The sequence below is a fragment of the Sturnira hondurensis genome, unplaced genomic scaffold (genome assembly GCF_014824575.4).
Source record: "Sturnira hondurensis isolate 20B ecotype Veracruz unplaced genomic scaffold, ASM1482457v3 Scaffold0014384, whole genome shotgun sequence".
In the NCBI taxonomy this organism is placed as follows: Eukaryota; Metazoa; Chordata; class Mammalia; order Chiroptera; family Phyllostomidae; genus Sturnira; species Sturnira hondurensis.
Window position 1 is genome coordinate 38756650 of NW_028087015.1, and position 15596 is coordinate 38772245.

Genomic DNA, 15596 nt, shown 5'->3' on the forward strand with positions numbered 1-15596 from the left:
TTCCTCATAGAAAGGACAAAACGCAAAGAAAGGGAGTTTGTTGGCTTCTCTTTATAATTCTGTGAGGATTAAGCATCACCGAGGCGGTAAACACCTGCTAAAAAGTGAAGGGTGTTACAAGACCCCAGGTGAGTTCCCATCTCGGGGTTGTAGCCTCTGCGGCGCTCATACCCCTCCAGGCCGCTAGGGCGGCGCTGCTCAGGAGGCCGCTGCCCCTCCGCGGGCCGCACCTCTCCTGGCCTTGGAGGCGGTGCTGACGCTCGGAGGAATTACTTCCTGCTGGGTTTGCTGTGAACCTGGTGCAGCTGTTAGAGCTGCAGCTGATGCTCGTTCTGCGGTAGGAGGCTGGCGATGGAGCGCCCGGGGCCCAGCGAAGGTGGGTTCCGTGAAGCGAGCCCGGGCCGGGTGGACGGGGCCGGGGACTACGGGGGCGCTGCACTAACGAGACCCCCTTTTCTCCCCTTGTGTTTGTGACAGGCTCAGACGCAGCGGGACCTGACCCGCAGCTGGCGGTCACCATGGGCTTCACGGGCTTCGGTGAGTGACAGCACAGGCGTAACGCAGTCTCCTTTTGCAGGGGTTTTACGATCCTCAGGTTTTCGGGGAAGGTCGAGCTGTCGCCTCTGCTCCGCGCCTTCCCCGGTGCCAAGCCCGGGTTACTTTTGCTGTAGGTACATCTTGCAGTTTCTCCACTCTCTTTTCACCGTCTGTTTTCTGACTCCGGCCTATTTGTTGGGACTAGCTCAGCTGCCACAGGTGGGAAGATTTGTGAGAAAGATAGACTGCTTTGTGACCCACGTGGTGGAGGGTGCTGGTTGGTGGAGGGAGTTTGTGTTCCGTGACAGTGGTCTGTAATATGATGGCCCTTTTGGCAACAAATGGGACGTTAAGTCTTGTTATAATGGTTTTAAGTTCTTTTTGATTCCAGTCCTTCATCTGTAGAGTCGCTACTTCAGTCTGTCTTGTAGAGCCTACTCTTGGCACGCTTTTACATAAAAAGGTCGCAAACAGATGAAGTCAGCTGTTGAAAATACTGCTGCTAGTAAAAATACACGTGACTTGTTTTCTCATCCCATGTCTGTTGGGTCTTGGAAAGGACAGATGTCAGGCTAATGTGTTCCACGTCTTATGTTCGTTCTTTCACACAGTTATTCTGGTGATATCTTGAGTCACATTTTTTACTATCTTGTAGATGCTCATATCTACAAAAGTACTATAGACTTCCGTGGGAACATTCTGCTCATTTTTGCATCAATTCTTTAAAATAGCTTTCTCCCTAACTTCAAAAATAACACACGTAAGTGGTAGAAAATATTGAAAATATAAGGAACACAATAAACAAGAAGGAAGTAAAATCATTCATAATCTCATGATCTAGAAATCAAGGCTTAAAAGTCTGTTTTCCAGTCTCTTCTCATTTGTATTTATTAAGGAAAGTAAAGATCATGTATTTGTACAATTTTATATTTTTATTAATTATATGTAATGTATTTAATTCTTCATATTGTGAGGATTTCCCCATATTATAAAATGCTCTTCCAAAACCTGATTTTTTAATGGTTGATAGTAGCCCATTAAATATAAGTGCCATAAGTTGTGATATTTTTAGCTTTCTCCTACATGGTTTCTAATTCTTTTATCAATAATGAATATTTTTTATAAATAATTATCTCCTTTTGTAAAAGAAATTTTATGTGTAATTCTATAGGGTAGATTTCTAGAGGGATTTCTTTAATAAAATAAAAATATTAAATGTAACAAAAAGTTTGGGTGTGTATTTTTTTTTAATTTCTTAATATGTGTTATTATAATGCTATTATAATACCCTTCAGAAAGGTTGTTTCAATTTACACCAAAGTCAATGTTAGGTAAGAATGCTATTTTTACCATTTTCTTACCAAGAGAGTAGGTGTTATTATTTTTTTTTTAAAAAGAAAAGAATATAAAAATGCAAGTGCATTCAGAATTCGGTTCTTTACGGTTTGGGGGCTGAGTCCCCGTTTCCTTGCCAGCTATAAATGCGAGTCTTAGCTTCTTAATGTATCTATGTTACTTGTTTTCTTGCTGCATTCATCTTCAGACAGACTATAGTACCTTCAGTCCTTCTCATACTTCAGGTCTCTCTGACTTCTGCCATACTTGTTCTGCCTTTTTGCCTGTAAGGGTTCAAATGATTAGATTGGGCCAGCCAGAATAATCTCTTTAGGATAAAGTCCAAAACTTTATATATTTTTTATTTTCCTTTTTTAAAAAAGAGTTTATTTATTTCTTAGAGAAAGGAGGAGGGAGGGAGAAAGAGAGGGAGAGAAACATCATTGTGCAAGAGATACATCAACTGGTTGCCTCTTGTAGGCCCCTAACTGGGGACCAGGCCTGCAACCCAGGCATGTGCCCTGGCTGGGAATTGAACCTGCAACATTTTGGTTCACAGGCCAGCACTCAGTCCACTGAGCCACACCAGTCAGGGCTGAGGTCCATAACTTCAGTCACATCTGCAAAGCCCCTTTTGCCATGTAATGTTACATACTCACAGGCTCTAAAGATCAGGGTATGCACTCTCCATCCTGCCTACCGTATCCATGTAAGGAATAGTGTCTGGATGAGTTAGAGGAGGATGGGAGAGTTGTCTGGGTGATGGTACTGGTGATGAGGTTGTCATTCAGAATTCACTGGGAAGTAACAAACTCTTTCTTCCTTGATATTTTTGTTTGTCTTATAGCCATGCTGGACCTTAGATGAAATGGTTATTGATTGGTCAGTGTTTATTGATTACTTAAAGTTTGGCCAGCTTAATGCAAGAAAATCACAGTCTGCTACTTATTTCTATTTTAGGAAAAAAAGCTCGCACATTTGATTTGGAAGCAATGTTTGAACAAACTCGAAGAACAGCTGTGGAAAGAAGTCGGAAAACACTGGGTAAGTTCAGTTATTTGCTGTGTTGTTGGTTTAGGTACTGTGTACACCTTATATAAGGATATTGACAGATAGTGTAAGACTGAAAAAGAGTTCAAAATTCTTAAAAGATTGTATGTACTGGTTCCTTGGGAAGCAGACGGTTTTTTTTTTTAAACGTGGTAAAAGTTGCATCTAAATTGGGTAACAAGGTCTGAGTGCTGAAATCTTAATATATAAGAATCAGAATAGCAATTTCTCTATTACCTCTCCCTCCACCTCTATCTGATTCTCATTTCATTTTTTCTTTCCTGCTTACAGCGGAACCAGTATTTGGAAGGCTGGGCGAGAGGTGGCTCTCAGAGCTGTGTGCACCACTGACTGTTGACCCAGACAGTATAGAAAATTGAGACATACAGTGAATGTGGCTGCTGCTGTTGAACCTCTGCAGTAATGAGTTGTATCAGACGTTTAATGAAGGCTTTAATTTCCAGACTGTCTGGTTTGATATCAGGTGGTTGCCAATTCTAGGTGCCACCTCAGGGTCTTGGAAGGACACTGACTCCTCTCCTGCTTCCTTTGGGTCTGCTTCAGGTCATGCTCACACTAGAGAAGGGCGAGGTGTGACCCGATGGAGTGGGAGGGGCTGGAGATCGGTTAGGACTCCCGGAAAAATTTAAGTGAATGTTGTTGTGGTACTTGTGGTTGTTGGTTTCAAAGCGATAAATTATATAGCAGTAATATTTAATATTGGGATATGAGCTTCACATGAAATATTTTTGGACTCTGGAAGAATAATAGGTTTTTTTTTTATTGTGAAAAAATAGCTCTCTACAGATACTATTTATTATGTGAAATTTCAAATACAGAAGTATAGTAAAAAATTGTATGTCCCTCTCACAGATTTAACTACTGTAATAATTCATGGCTAGTGTTATTTCCATTCACTTTCCCTCACATTATTTTGACACAAATTTTAGGTATTTATGTTTCACCTAAAGATATTATAGTTTGTGTTTTTAAGAGAGAAGGGTTTTTTGAAAAACCTTAAAAAAATTCAATTACAGTTGACATACAACATTATATTAACTTCAGGTGTACAACATAGTGAGTAGACATTTCTATAACTTACATGGTGATCGCCCTGGTAGATCTGGTAGACATAGGGTTCTTTTAAAAAACTTAACTAGAATACTATTGCCACACCTAAAAATGTTAAACCATTTAATATCATCAAACAGGATACAAGGGCGTGCTGTCTGAGGCGTATTTATAAATGCTTTAACACTTAATCTTTTAACATTTTAGTGAATGTTTTTACTATTATAGCTTTCTTGTATTTACCTCTTTTACTATGCGATACAAAATGCTTTGAATGGGGATTATCTTATTCAACTGCACAAGTTTTATAGTGTCCAGTATTATGCCTTGCACCAGAGGTTCTCAATATATATTTGAGAAGATTGGACTGAATATGTAGAATTGTAATAATGCTTTAAAGGAATTCTGCTTTGGAGAGTGTTTTAAAACGGCAGGATTTATTGTATAGACCTTGGGATTTGGGATTGGAGGGCCTAGGTTTGAGGGTCAGCCCCATAATCTATTAGATGAGTAGAATTTGGATTTCCAAATTCAGACCCTAAATTTCTCCATCTGCTGGGTGGACGGAGTAAGGCCTTCCTCGGGAAAGTTCTTGAGGGGATTAAGATGTTGGGTGTAGTGCCTTTGAACTGTACAGTGTAAGTGTCATTTTTTAATTCCTATTGTGTTTTTTTCCATAAAACATGTTTGCATTTAGCACTTAAGAGGAATTTCAAGGGAGACATTAGATTTTTAAAATTTTGAAAAGTTACCTTAAGACTTTGTTTGTCTGTGATATTAGTGGAAGAATTAAATGTGTTGAATTTCCTTGATTTGGTGTTACATCCTCGGACCGCTGTTTCCACCCTGATCTCTAAACACACAAGCCCAAACTTTGACTCACCTTAAAAGAAAATTTCAAAAATTCTGATATGGCCATTAATTATCTCGTGATGTAGGAGTCCTTCCCGGGGCATTGACATCAACTTGAAGAAAATAAGAACTTAGGCTTATTTCCCCTGCCCCCATTTTTGTGTTTGTCCTTAAAAAATTGTTTTGATTTAAAATTTTCAAGTTCAGTTGACATTGCATATTACTTTATATAGTGGTTAGACGTTAAATTTTATAGTGGTTAGACGTTTATATCACTTATGAAATGACCTGTGCCCCCATAAGTCTAAGTGCCCACTTGGCACCACCCCGAGTTATTACAGTGTCATTGACTGTGTTCCCCCTGCTCCCCGGGACTGTAACTGCCAATCTGTACTTCTTAGTCCCCGTGGTCCCTTTTAATAGCAAATTCAACTGTCTATGTATGTAGATATAGGCTGTTTTGGTTTAAGTGCTTTGGTAGAAAGGATGAATTACTATGAAACTTCAATAAAGTATTATATAAAATATCAGGAAATATTGTACAAGGTGTTTTTAATTTTTTGTGTGTGTGTTCCCAAAAGCTGTAAGTGTGTCTAGGACACATGAGAGACCCTTTTTAGATGAGAAGATAAATGGGGAAGAAAAATTTTTTTAATTCAAATTTTTATTTTGGGCACAGCTGTGCTGTGGATGGATTATGAACCTTCTCTGTTGTATGCTGGGAGAAAGTTTCCTTGAAAAAAATGATTATGGTAGGATTGAATATGATTTCTTTTTTTTTTCAAAGATTTTATTTATTTATCTTTAAAGGGGAAGGAAAGGAGAGAGGGAGAGAAATATCAATGTATGGTTGCCTCTCTTGTGTCCCCTGCTGGGAACCGGCCTGCAACCCAGGCATGTGCCCTGGCTGGTGAATATGATTTCAATGGGTGATTTAGTGATCCTGGAAAGAAGAATAATCCCAGACATTTTGGAAATGAGAAAAGCTTTCATTTGTTTAAACTTGAAACAGTCTCCCTCTCTAGTTATACCCTGTCTCATCCTCTGAGGCCTCACCTACATGCCACCTTTTCTAGGTATTTCAGAACCCTTCTGGTCATCATAATTGTTGCCTGCCTTTGTTTTTATAGTCCTTCAAAAATGTTACAAATATATTTTAATATTGTTCATGTATTGAGGATAAGAACCATATTCCTTTTTATATTTAGAGTGGGTAACAGAGACCTTTGTACACAGTACTTACATTTCTAAATAGTTAATGGAGAAACGGAACTAATGTAGTTAAAGTGTTATTTTTTACTTTCTAGTATTTTTACATCAAGCATTTAACATTAAATGTAAATTTGCGTGAAATGGTGGGCTACTGAATTCTTGACATTAGAATAACAAATAGATAAATGTTTAATATCTAAAATGTTTAATTTTAGAAAAAAGAATGTCATAATTAGAAAACATTTATTCTAGCTTATATTTATAGTAATTTTATTTTCTTTACATTTGTTTATCTTAACTCTCATTTCTTCCTTTAAGTTAAGTGGTTGCTATAATGACCAGCTATGAGATTTTCAGGTTCAAAATTACATTCCTTTGAATCTGCAATTTATGTGAATCAAGCCAGATAGGACCTGGTAGTTTTATTTTTTATTTTTTAAAAGATTTTATTTATTTATCTCTAGAGGGTAAGGGAAGGAGAGAGGGAGAGAAACATCAATGTATGGTTGCCTCTCATGTGTCCCCTGCAGGGAACTGGCCTGCAACTCAGGCATGTGCCCTGACTGGGAATCGAACCAAGATCCTTTGGTTCGCAGGCCCGCGCTCAGGACCTGGTAGTTTTGCATACTTTGCAGTTAACATAGACAAAAGTCACACACGTCTGGGGTACTTTTGCAGTGGTTACCCAAAACTGGAAACTTTGGAAGTAAAGAGGTAAAATAAAATGAGGAGCTTGGAAGAATGAACTGTGTTGGAGAGCAGGTTACTTCCCTTTTGTTAAGGGAAGGCATTTTACAGTGTTTACAGTGTGTTTGTTTCCACATTTGGTGAAAATGCACAAAACAATTCCCTCTGTCAGGGACTTAAAGTATATTCAATTTTTTTAAAAAATTTTATTTATTTTTAGAGAGAGGGGAAGGCAGGAAGAAAGAGGGGGAGAGAAACAACGATGTGCAAGAGAAACATCAATCTGTTGTCTCTTACGCATCCCCGTTGGGCACCTGGCCTGCAACACTGGCATGTGCCCCGACTGGGAGTTGAACCAGTGACCTTTCAGTTCTCAGGCTGTCACTCAGTCCCCTGAGCCACACCAGCCAGAGCTGAATTCTTTTGGTTTGGTTTTTGTCCTCAGTCAGCAATGAGGAAGAAATCTTTTTTCCTCCAAAATGTCTTCTTTTCTCCTGGCTACAGCCCCCATTACCACCTTGCTTTGATGAAGTAACAGATAATAACCACCTCTTGGAATGAAAAATTCTTGCTAGTGTACAAAAGAGTTAAAATTTTAAATTGAAAAGTTAGTTGCTTCACAAGGCTGGGACAAGCAGTTTGGAGTATGTATCCACTGCTGAGGAACTCCAGGGAGACGGGTGGGTCGCAATGCCCAGATAGTCTGGTGAAAGCCAGCAGTCAAGGCTGTGGGCTCACTGTTCTGTAAGGTAGGTGGTGCTGCTAGGTAGGGGGCTGTGGCCGGAGAAAATTGGTGTTTCTGACCACTTTTTTCTGACCAATTCGATACCAAAGCCAGGTGTGACTACCTGCTGCTCAAAAACCAATAACCAAGAGATGGGCTGGTGGAAGGGAAGAGCAGTTTACTCAAGAGCCAGCAGCTTGAGAAGATGGTGGAGTCTCACCACAAAGACCGTCTTAATTTGACACAGGCAGGGGTTTCTGCAAGGAGGGAGGAGGAAGGAAAAAAACCAGAACAAGGGAATCAGAAGGAGGGAGTTGAGAGTTCTCTGTTGAGGGGACTATGCGCAAGTCCACACAGTCTGTTCGGGTAACTGGTTGAAGGTCAGCAAGTCTCCCAGAGCCAGAATGTCTCAAGGTCGGGGTCTGCTTCTTTTGAAGCCAGGTGCTAGAATTCTTGAGCAAACAGGCTGTTTCTCTGCAGGACCGTGTTAGTGAACAGGTCATCACGGACAGGAACAAGGCTGAAAGAGTGGTGGGGTGGGTTCCAGTCCCCGTCTCTAGGAAGCCCAACCAACTCAACGATTCATGGCCCTGGGACTCGGCAGCTCTCCATCTACTTCTCGGTGCCTCCGATTCTTCAGCCGTAGAGTGAGGGTGATGAGTGTTACCTAATTCTGCTGTACTGGACAGTTGGAATTTACTAAGAGAGTAGAACTTCAATGTTTTCTCTGATAAAGAAAAAAGGGTAAATATGCGGGTGCTCATTACTCCATTTGGAGAATCCTTTCACTATTTCTTTGTATATTAGATCGTCATTACACTAACATGTCTTACCATTTTATTTGTCAATATATCTCAGTGAAACTGAGAACAACAGAACCTACTTCAGAGGTTAGGAAGATTAAAGATTATAGGGCATGCTTAAAGCAGTATCTAGCACATAGTAAATTCCATGTAAATATCAGCTACAGTTACTGTTAAATTGAGGCTGATATTAAAATGCTTTTGGTTACTTTGCAAAGAAGTCCCAGAAAACCCACTGGTGGCTCAGAGAGGACAAATGTGGTATCACACATGCCAGGAACTTGGGATAGGGCTGTGCCGTCTTCTGAGGTTCAGCACAAAGAACATGAACTTTATCCCTCCCTTTTCTGCTTTGCCGGCTTTAGGGTATTGCTTGTCCTAAGCTGACTGTCCTCGTGACCCAAAATTATCAGCAGAATTTGTTAAATGCAGATGACCACTACCACAAGCTGAAGGGGAACTGTTTCATATGTCACTGTTACAGGAGGAAGAAAGCTTTTCCCAAATGTACTTCAGCTGACGTCCCTTCCCATCTCACTGACTAGTAACAGTATGGCACACCACTTCCAAAAATGGCCAGTGGCAAGAGCAATGTGGTTGACTTGGAATCGATTGTCTCTCGCTCTGGGCTGGGGAGTGGGGGCCCAGCATCTCCGGAAGCTCAGTGCTGCCTCCCACCTGAAGAAAATGGGCTTTCTTAGCAAGAGAAAAGGGGCAAAAGGCTGTCGGGTAGGTGGTTAATGATGTGTGCCTTGGTATTGTTCCCTGACCAGGGTCAGAACTGTCCCTGAGACCTGAGCCCAGAGTCCAGGTGTCCAGATGTGGTGTCCCATTGCCCCCCAACCTTGCCCCTGCCCTGGAGGGCATGGAGGCATTGGGCGGAGAAGCTGGATGAGGGCAGGAGCCAAGCAGGCCCACTCTCAAATTTGGACATTATCCTTGTGTCCTCCTGCTTACCAGAGTGTAGGATCGTTGAGTCCTAACCTGTCTCAGCCTAGTGGAGAGCACACACACAAGAAAACAACTAATAACAGAAACCCAAACACAGAAATGTGAACTAGAGCTATAGCATTAGCCTTATATCTTCCTGGAGAGTTTTATCTTCCGTGTTTGAAGCAGACATAGTTACTTGTCAACATCTGCTTGTTGTCTGCTTGGTTCTCATCCTTCATATCCTAGCAAGGAACCACCCTGGAAAGTACAACATTCTAATTAATAAGTGCCTTTTGATATTGCTTAACTTTGGGTGTATTGTTTGCATTATTAAGGAAAAAACATTAAATATTATCTCGGGTTATTGAGGATGGTAGTGATGGAGAACCCGACTATTTATATAACTCGTTTACTTCCTGTGCGTCCCATAGTGCAGAGCGAGAAAAAGATGTAGTTTCATTGGATAAATTTTGGTCTTTCCAAGGTAAACAACTCTACAAACCTAATGTAATTGAAATTTTTTCTGACCAAAAATCTAGGGTAGGAAATTCAGAAATGAACAAAGTGCTGAACTTAGGGTTAAAACATTAAAGATGAAAAATAAAATTACATGGGGATGTAAAGTACAGCATAGGAAATACAGTCAATAATATTGTCTTAACTATGTGTGGTGCCAGGTGGGTGCTGGGAATATCAGGGAAGACACTGTAAAGTCTATGACTGGCTAACCACTATGCTGCACACCTAAAACTAATCCAAAATCATAATGCATATAAATTATAATTTAAATAATAAAAAAATGAAATCACATCAAATCTTACTCTTGAATACTTGTTTTACTTAGCACTTTCCACATCCTTTTTTTTTAATTAAAAAAATATTTTATTTATTTATTTTTAGAGAGACGGGGAGGGAGGTACAGGAGAGAAACATCAGTGTGTGGTTGCCTCTCACGCGCCCCCTACTGGGCACCTGTCTGAAACACAGGCATGTGTCCTGCCTGGAAGTTGAACTGGCAACCCTTTGGTTCATAGGCTGGCACTTAATCCACTGAACCACACCAGCCAGGGAACTTTCCACATCTTTTTATATAGTGCAGTCCTAGTTCATATTCTATTCACATCTAATTTTGTTTATACTTCCCCAGATTTGTACATTTTCCATCACTACTTTTATTGGTTTTATTTTAAATGGTTGATATACAATAATTTAATTATTTTCCCAGTATTGGGCATTTAGGGTGACATTTTTTTGCTGTTAGTGGTCACACGCTAAGTTACATCTTTATGGCTGTTCATTTTCATCCTTTTGAAAACTGACAGAGTTTGAAGTCTAGCTATTAAAAATTTATTTTTACCTTTTCAGAAGCAAGAGAAAAAGAGGAAGAAATGAACAGAGAGAAAGAGTTAAGAAGGCAAAATGAAGATATTGAACCAACATCTTCAGGCTCAAATGTGGTCAGAGGTTGCTCTAAATCATCCTCCAGGTACTTGCCTTTTTCAAAAGGATTCTATTGAACTGTCATTGGCTAGGTGTTTATAGCGTGTTAGGCAGTTTCTGGATTAAAAGCTGGCATAATTTCTCCCCTTTCGGGCAGTAGTGCATTGTAGCGTATCCCTAGGGTCACGAGAAGGTCCTGTGTCACATGGTGCTTCAATTGAGTTCTTCGGAAGTGTTCTCGGTGTAGTTTTGGCATCTGTGCCATTGGACGGCAGAGCGTAACTGTATAAAGTGGGTCAGATGTTGACGAGTTTGTCATTTTTGTCATGTTTATTTTGACACTTATGTCTTTTGTACCCTTCTTCTGCATTCATGATGATCTTATTTGGAGGGATCCGTTACAGATATAGATAAGCAAAAAGAATGTAAGTGACCATGGCCAGGTGGTTCAGTTGGGTTGGAGCATTATACTATACACCGAAAGGTTGTGGGTTTGATTCCTAGTCAGGGCACATGCCTAGGTGGGGATCGATCCCTGGTTGGGGCACGTATGGGAGGCAACTGATAGATGTGTCTTTTTCACATCAATGTTTCTCTCTGCCTCTTGAAAATCAATAAACGTATCCTTGAGTGAGGAGTGAAAGAAAGGTTATAAAGGGAGGCACATTATAAAGTTTACTGGGTTATAGGAGAAAGCAGCCATTAAAATTACTTTAAAATGAAATTTAATACTGTGTAACTTAATTACTAAGAGCTTCAGAAGACATAGCTAGGTATATACATATCAGATCTGGATGGAGTAAAACAAGAACTCTAATGTTGTTTGGGTGTATTTACAATTGTCAGATTGGCTCTGTAAAACTCTTCCTGGTGAATCTACCATTGGACAGACATTCCTTCTGTTCACGGCAGAGAAACACGAAATGCCTGACTACACAAAACACCATTTGTAATACGTCATTTCTTTTTCTGCTCCTCTGTTTCCTGGTGCAGATCTTTGGTGTCTCAGTCTAGGCCCTTCAATAGACTCGCGCTGCTTTATAAACGCGGTCTTTCCTATCCTGTCTTCGTAGGGAGGGGGAATATCTACATGGGACTGCAAGTCTGTTTTCACAGCAGTGCAACCTACAGTCTGCTTAGGCTCTGAGGCATATGTCCATCTTTGTACACATTAGAAAAGAGCAGGGTCTGCAAACTTTCTCTGTGAAGGACAGATAGTAAGTATTTTAGGCATTGGGGTCCGTACAGTCTCTGTCTTAGCTACTCAACTCTGCCATAGACAATACATAAATAAATGGGCTTGGCTGTATTCCAATAAATCTTTAAGAAACATGCACCGGGACCCTGCATGTTAGTTGGTTAGAGCATCATCCTGATATGCTAAGGTTGCAAGTTCAATTCCCAGTCAGGGCACATACAAGAATCAATCAATGAATGCATGAATTGGTAGAACAACAAAATTAATCTCTCTCTCTCTCTCCCCCTCTCCCCTCCTCTCTCCCTCCCTCCATTCCTCCTTCCCTTTCTCCCTCCCTTTTCCTCCCTCCCCTCATCCCCTCCTCCTTTCCTTCCCCTTCTCCTTGCTCTCTCTAAAATTAGTCAATAAGAGGGAGAGGGAGAGAGAGAATCAAAGAAACAAAGAAATGACCAAACAAACACTGGGCCAAAGTTTGCCACACCCTCGTTGCAGAGTGTCTTTCCTTCACATACTGGTCAAACCATTCAGTTTTGTGTTGTCCGAGGTGTCGTGTCAGCTGTCAGTTGCCCACGGGCCCTGGGTCTCAGTGTGACGGAGGAAACCCCTCCTTTTCCTAAGAGGAGCACTTTAGTATAATATTTACCCTTAGTTTCTTACTTCTGGGATGATTTAAGGTGTTAAAAACTACTGTTGTGTTGTGGAGAATTCATTTTATTGCTGAGGTTTTTACAAACATAATGATTCCATTAACTGAAAAATTTAAGTTTCAGTAGTTCTGTTGACTTTGTATTTTACTGCAACACAAACTTTATTTATTTATGTTTTACCGATTGTGTGACTGCAGTTGTCCCAGTTTTGTTACCCTCTTTGTCCCCCTTCTCCCTGCACCCCCACCCTCCAGCATTCCCTCCCACTGTACATAGTTCCATACAGTTCATGTCCATTGGGTGTATATATAAGTTCTTTGGACTCTCCATTTCCTATTGCAACACGAACTTTAAAAACCAAAGGTAAAGGTCATGCACTCTTGGTCTTGGGAATACATTTTATTGATATGACAAAACCCAAGCATTACTTTTGTCATTAGTGGTTAAAATTACAGAACTATTATTGACAGTATAATTATAAAGTATGAAAATTATCATTAAGAGGAATATAATAGAACGTTACTCCATTGCATTGGTCAAAGAGTGGAAGTTTACTTAACTCAGTTTCAGAAGACCTCAAGTGAATAATCCATGGCAGATGAATAGACTTGTCGAAGCTTGTGTTTCATTTCCTGTATCTGTTATAGGGTTCTTTAAGTTGCTCTGTGCGTTGAATCATTTTACTATAAAATAACCTGACTGTGGCTAAAATTAATTAAAACTTTGAAGTCTGTTCCAGTAAGTAGCTATACTAAGAACATCTTTATAACAAGATACAATCCAAGATATTTTCTATATTAGAGTGCATATAATATCTATTTATTTTAGAGTGGGGAAGGGAGAGAGGAAGAGAGGGAGAGAAACATCGTTTGGTTGTCTCTCATGTATGCACCGACTGGGGACCAAACCTGCAACCCAGGCATGTGCTCTGACTGGGAATTGAACCAGTGACCTTTGGCTTTCTGGCACAATGCCTAGCCAACTGATCCATTGGCCAGGGCAGAAGTTATTTTTTTGATTTAATGCCAGGACAAAAAAAATCCTTCTCCTTTCTAAGAGCTTTTTCTTACTAGATACATAGAACACTATTTCTTTTTTGCCATGATTCTCAGAAGACTTAGAGCCCAGTTCATTGTTCGTTTGGGATTGTCTCATCCCAGAGCTCCAGTGTAGGGAACCATGATTTTGAGCTGGAAACAGGGTCGCGGTCTGGGAATTGTGGGAACCATCTGGCTGCAACTGAGTGTTAGTTATCTTGACTGTACTGCAGCTTTTACCTCTGTGCAAAGCATTAGTAAACCAGTGCCCCTAATATCTTTCATTTAAGGAAACACATGAAAATGTGCAGAAACCAGGTAACTGTTACCAGGCCATTGAAGTCAGTGGTTGAATTGATGATGGCCTCAAACAAAACATTGCTGACTTTTTGCCTGCCTACAAATTGTTTTTAAGAAAAACTTAGGAAGTTTGCCTGTGGGCCAGGCCGTATTCTATATTTTAAGAAATACAGGCTGTTATTAGGATGGGGTTCCGATTTATTAAGGATGCAGCAAGCTAGGAATGCTTCATAGCTATGGTTAGCTGACTTCTTTCACTCCCACTTAGGATCTTACATTAGCTGCTGAGACTGGGTAGTTATCTGTCAGAAAGAAAAAGAAACAGGGTAAAGGTAGTTAATTTTGTTCTAAGAAGATTGTTTTTTCTTATATTTTCAAAGACCTTCGTTTTAAGTAGAGATGAAGCAAGTAGGCACCATCAGATTTTAGTTTTTCCAGAGACAGAAAGCGAGTAGCAACCTCCTCGTTGGTCACCACAAGCATTAGCACTGTGAGTGGCTTGTTCACCGACCCTGGAAGGAGGCCTGTTGACGCTGGGGTCAGAGCACACAGTTAAAGGGGATTCTTTTGAAATTTTGTAAACCAATATACAATTTTAATTTAATTTAATTTTTGAATCCTCACCTGAGGATATGTTCATTGATTTCAGAGAGAGAGGAAGGGGGAGAGAGAGAGATGTGGACGGGAGAGAGAAACACGGATGGGTTGCCTCCTGCACGTTCCCCGACAGGAGATCAAACCCAGACCTAGGCGTGTGCCCTGCCCGAGGGTGGAGCCTGCGGCCTGGAGCCTGCGGCCTGGAGCTGCACGGAATGATGCTCCAACCACCTGAGCCACTGGCCGGGGCCGTGTTTCTAAATCGTATCCTGTTGCTACTGTCTTGATTTTTTATTATGAAAAAGGTTTATGACATAAAATTTACCACTTTAAAATGTTTAAAGTGTACAGTTTTTTGGTGTCATTAATAACATTTTTAATATCATGCAACCATCATCACTATCTATTTCCAAAAATATTACCACTCCAAACAGAAACTAGAACCATTAAGCAATAATTCCTCACTTTCTTCTCCCCTTAGCCCCTGATAATCTCCTACCTGTTGATATTTTCTGTCTCCATGAATTTTCCTAGTCTAGATATTTTAATGAGTGGAATTATATTTGTCCTTTTGTGTCTAGATCCTGTGTGCGTAATGTTTTTAAGGTTTGTGTTAGATCAGCACGTAATGCTTTTAAGTGGCTGAATAGTCCTCCACTGTATGCATATGCCATTATCTGTTTATTCATTTGTTGGTTGATTCTTGGGTGGTTTCCATTTTTGTGCACCATGCATGCATAGCTCTTATATTTTGGTCATTGATCCTTTTTGAATTACTTTTGTATATGGTATGAGGTAGGGGGTCCAACTTTTTTTGTTTTTTTTGCCCATCCTGGTTATTCCAATGTGTAATACAAGGTATGATTCTAGCGTAGTTTCCTATTTTATTTTATATATGTTTAGCACTTAGTTCGTGGTGATCATTTTATTCACTATTTTTTATAATATATATTTTTAAAAGATTTTATTTATTTATTTCTAGAGAGAAGGGAAGGGAGGGAGAAAGAAAGGGAGAGAAACATCAATGTGTAGTTGCCTCTGGTGTGCCCCCTGCTGGGTACCTACCCCCCCCCCACCCCCAACCTAGGCATGTGCTCTGACTGGGAATCAAACCAGCGACCCTTTGGTCCACAGGCTGGTGCTCAATCCAGTGAGCCACACCAGCCAGGTCTT

General features: G+C 40.4%; 1 protein-coding gene across 2 annotated transcripts in view; it reads left to right on the forward strand.

Moving 5' to 3' along the window:
* The first annotated feature begins 272 nt into the window (after positions 1–272).
* Positions 273–15596, forward strand: part of WDR70 (WD repeat domain 70) — a 221689-nt gene continuing 206365 nt past the window's right edge. The window contains exons 1-4 of one of the 2 annotated variants that reach the window (XM_037063201.1): positions 273–376; positions 478–537; positions 2833–2916; positions 10570–10690. In XM_037063201.1, the coding sequence (XP_036919096.1) occupies positions 352–376; positions 478–537; positions 2833–2916; positions 10570–10690 (290 nt within the window). In that variant the 5' untranslated portion in view covers positions 273–351. Of the gene's footprint in view, positions 377–469; positions 538–2832; positions 2917–10569; positions 10691–15596 lie in introns of both variants that reach the window. The other variant, XM_037063200.1, reaches the window with a different exon arrangement.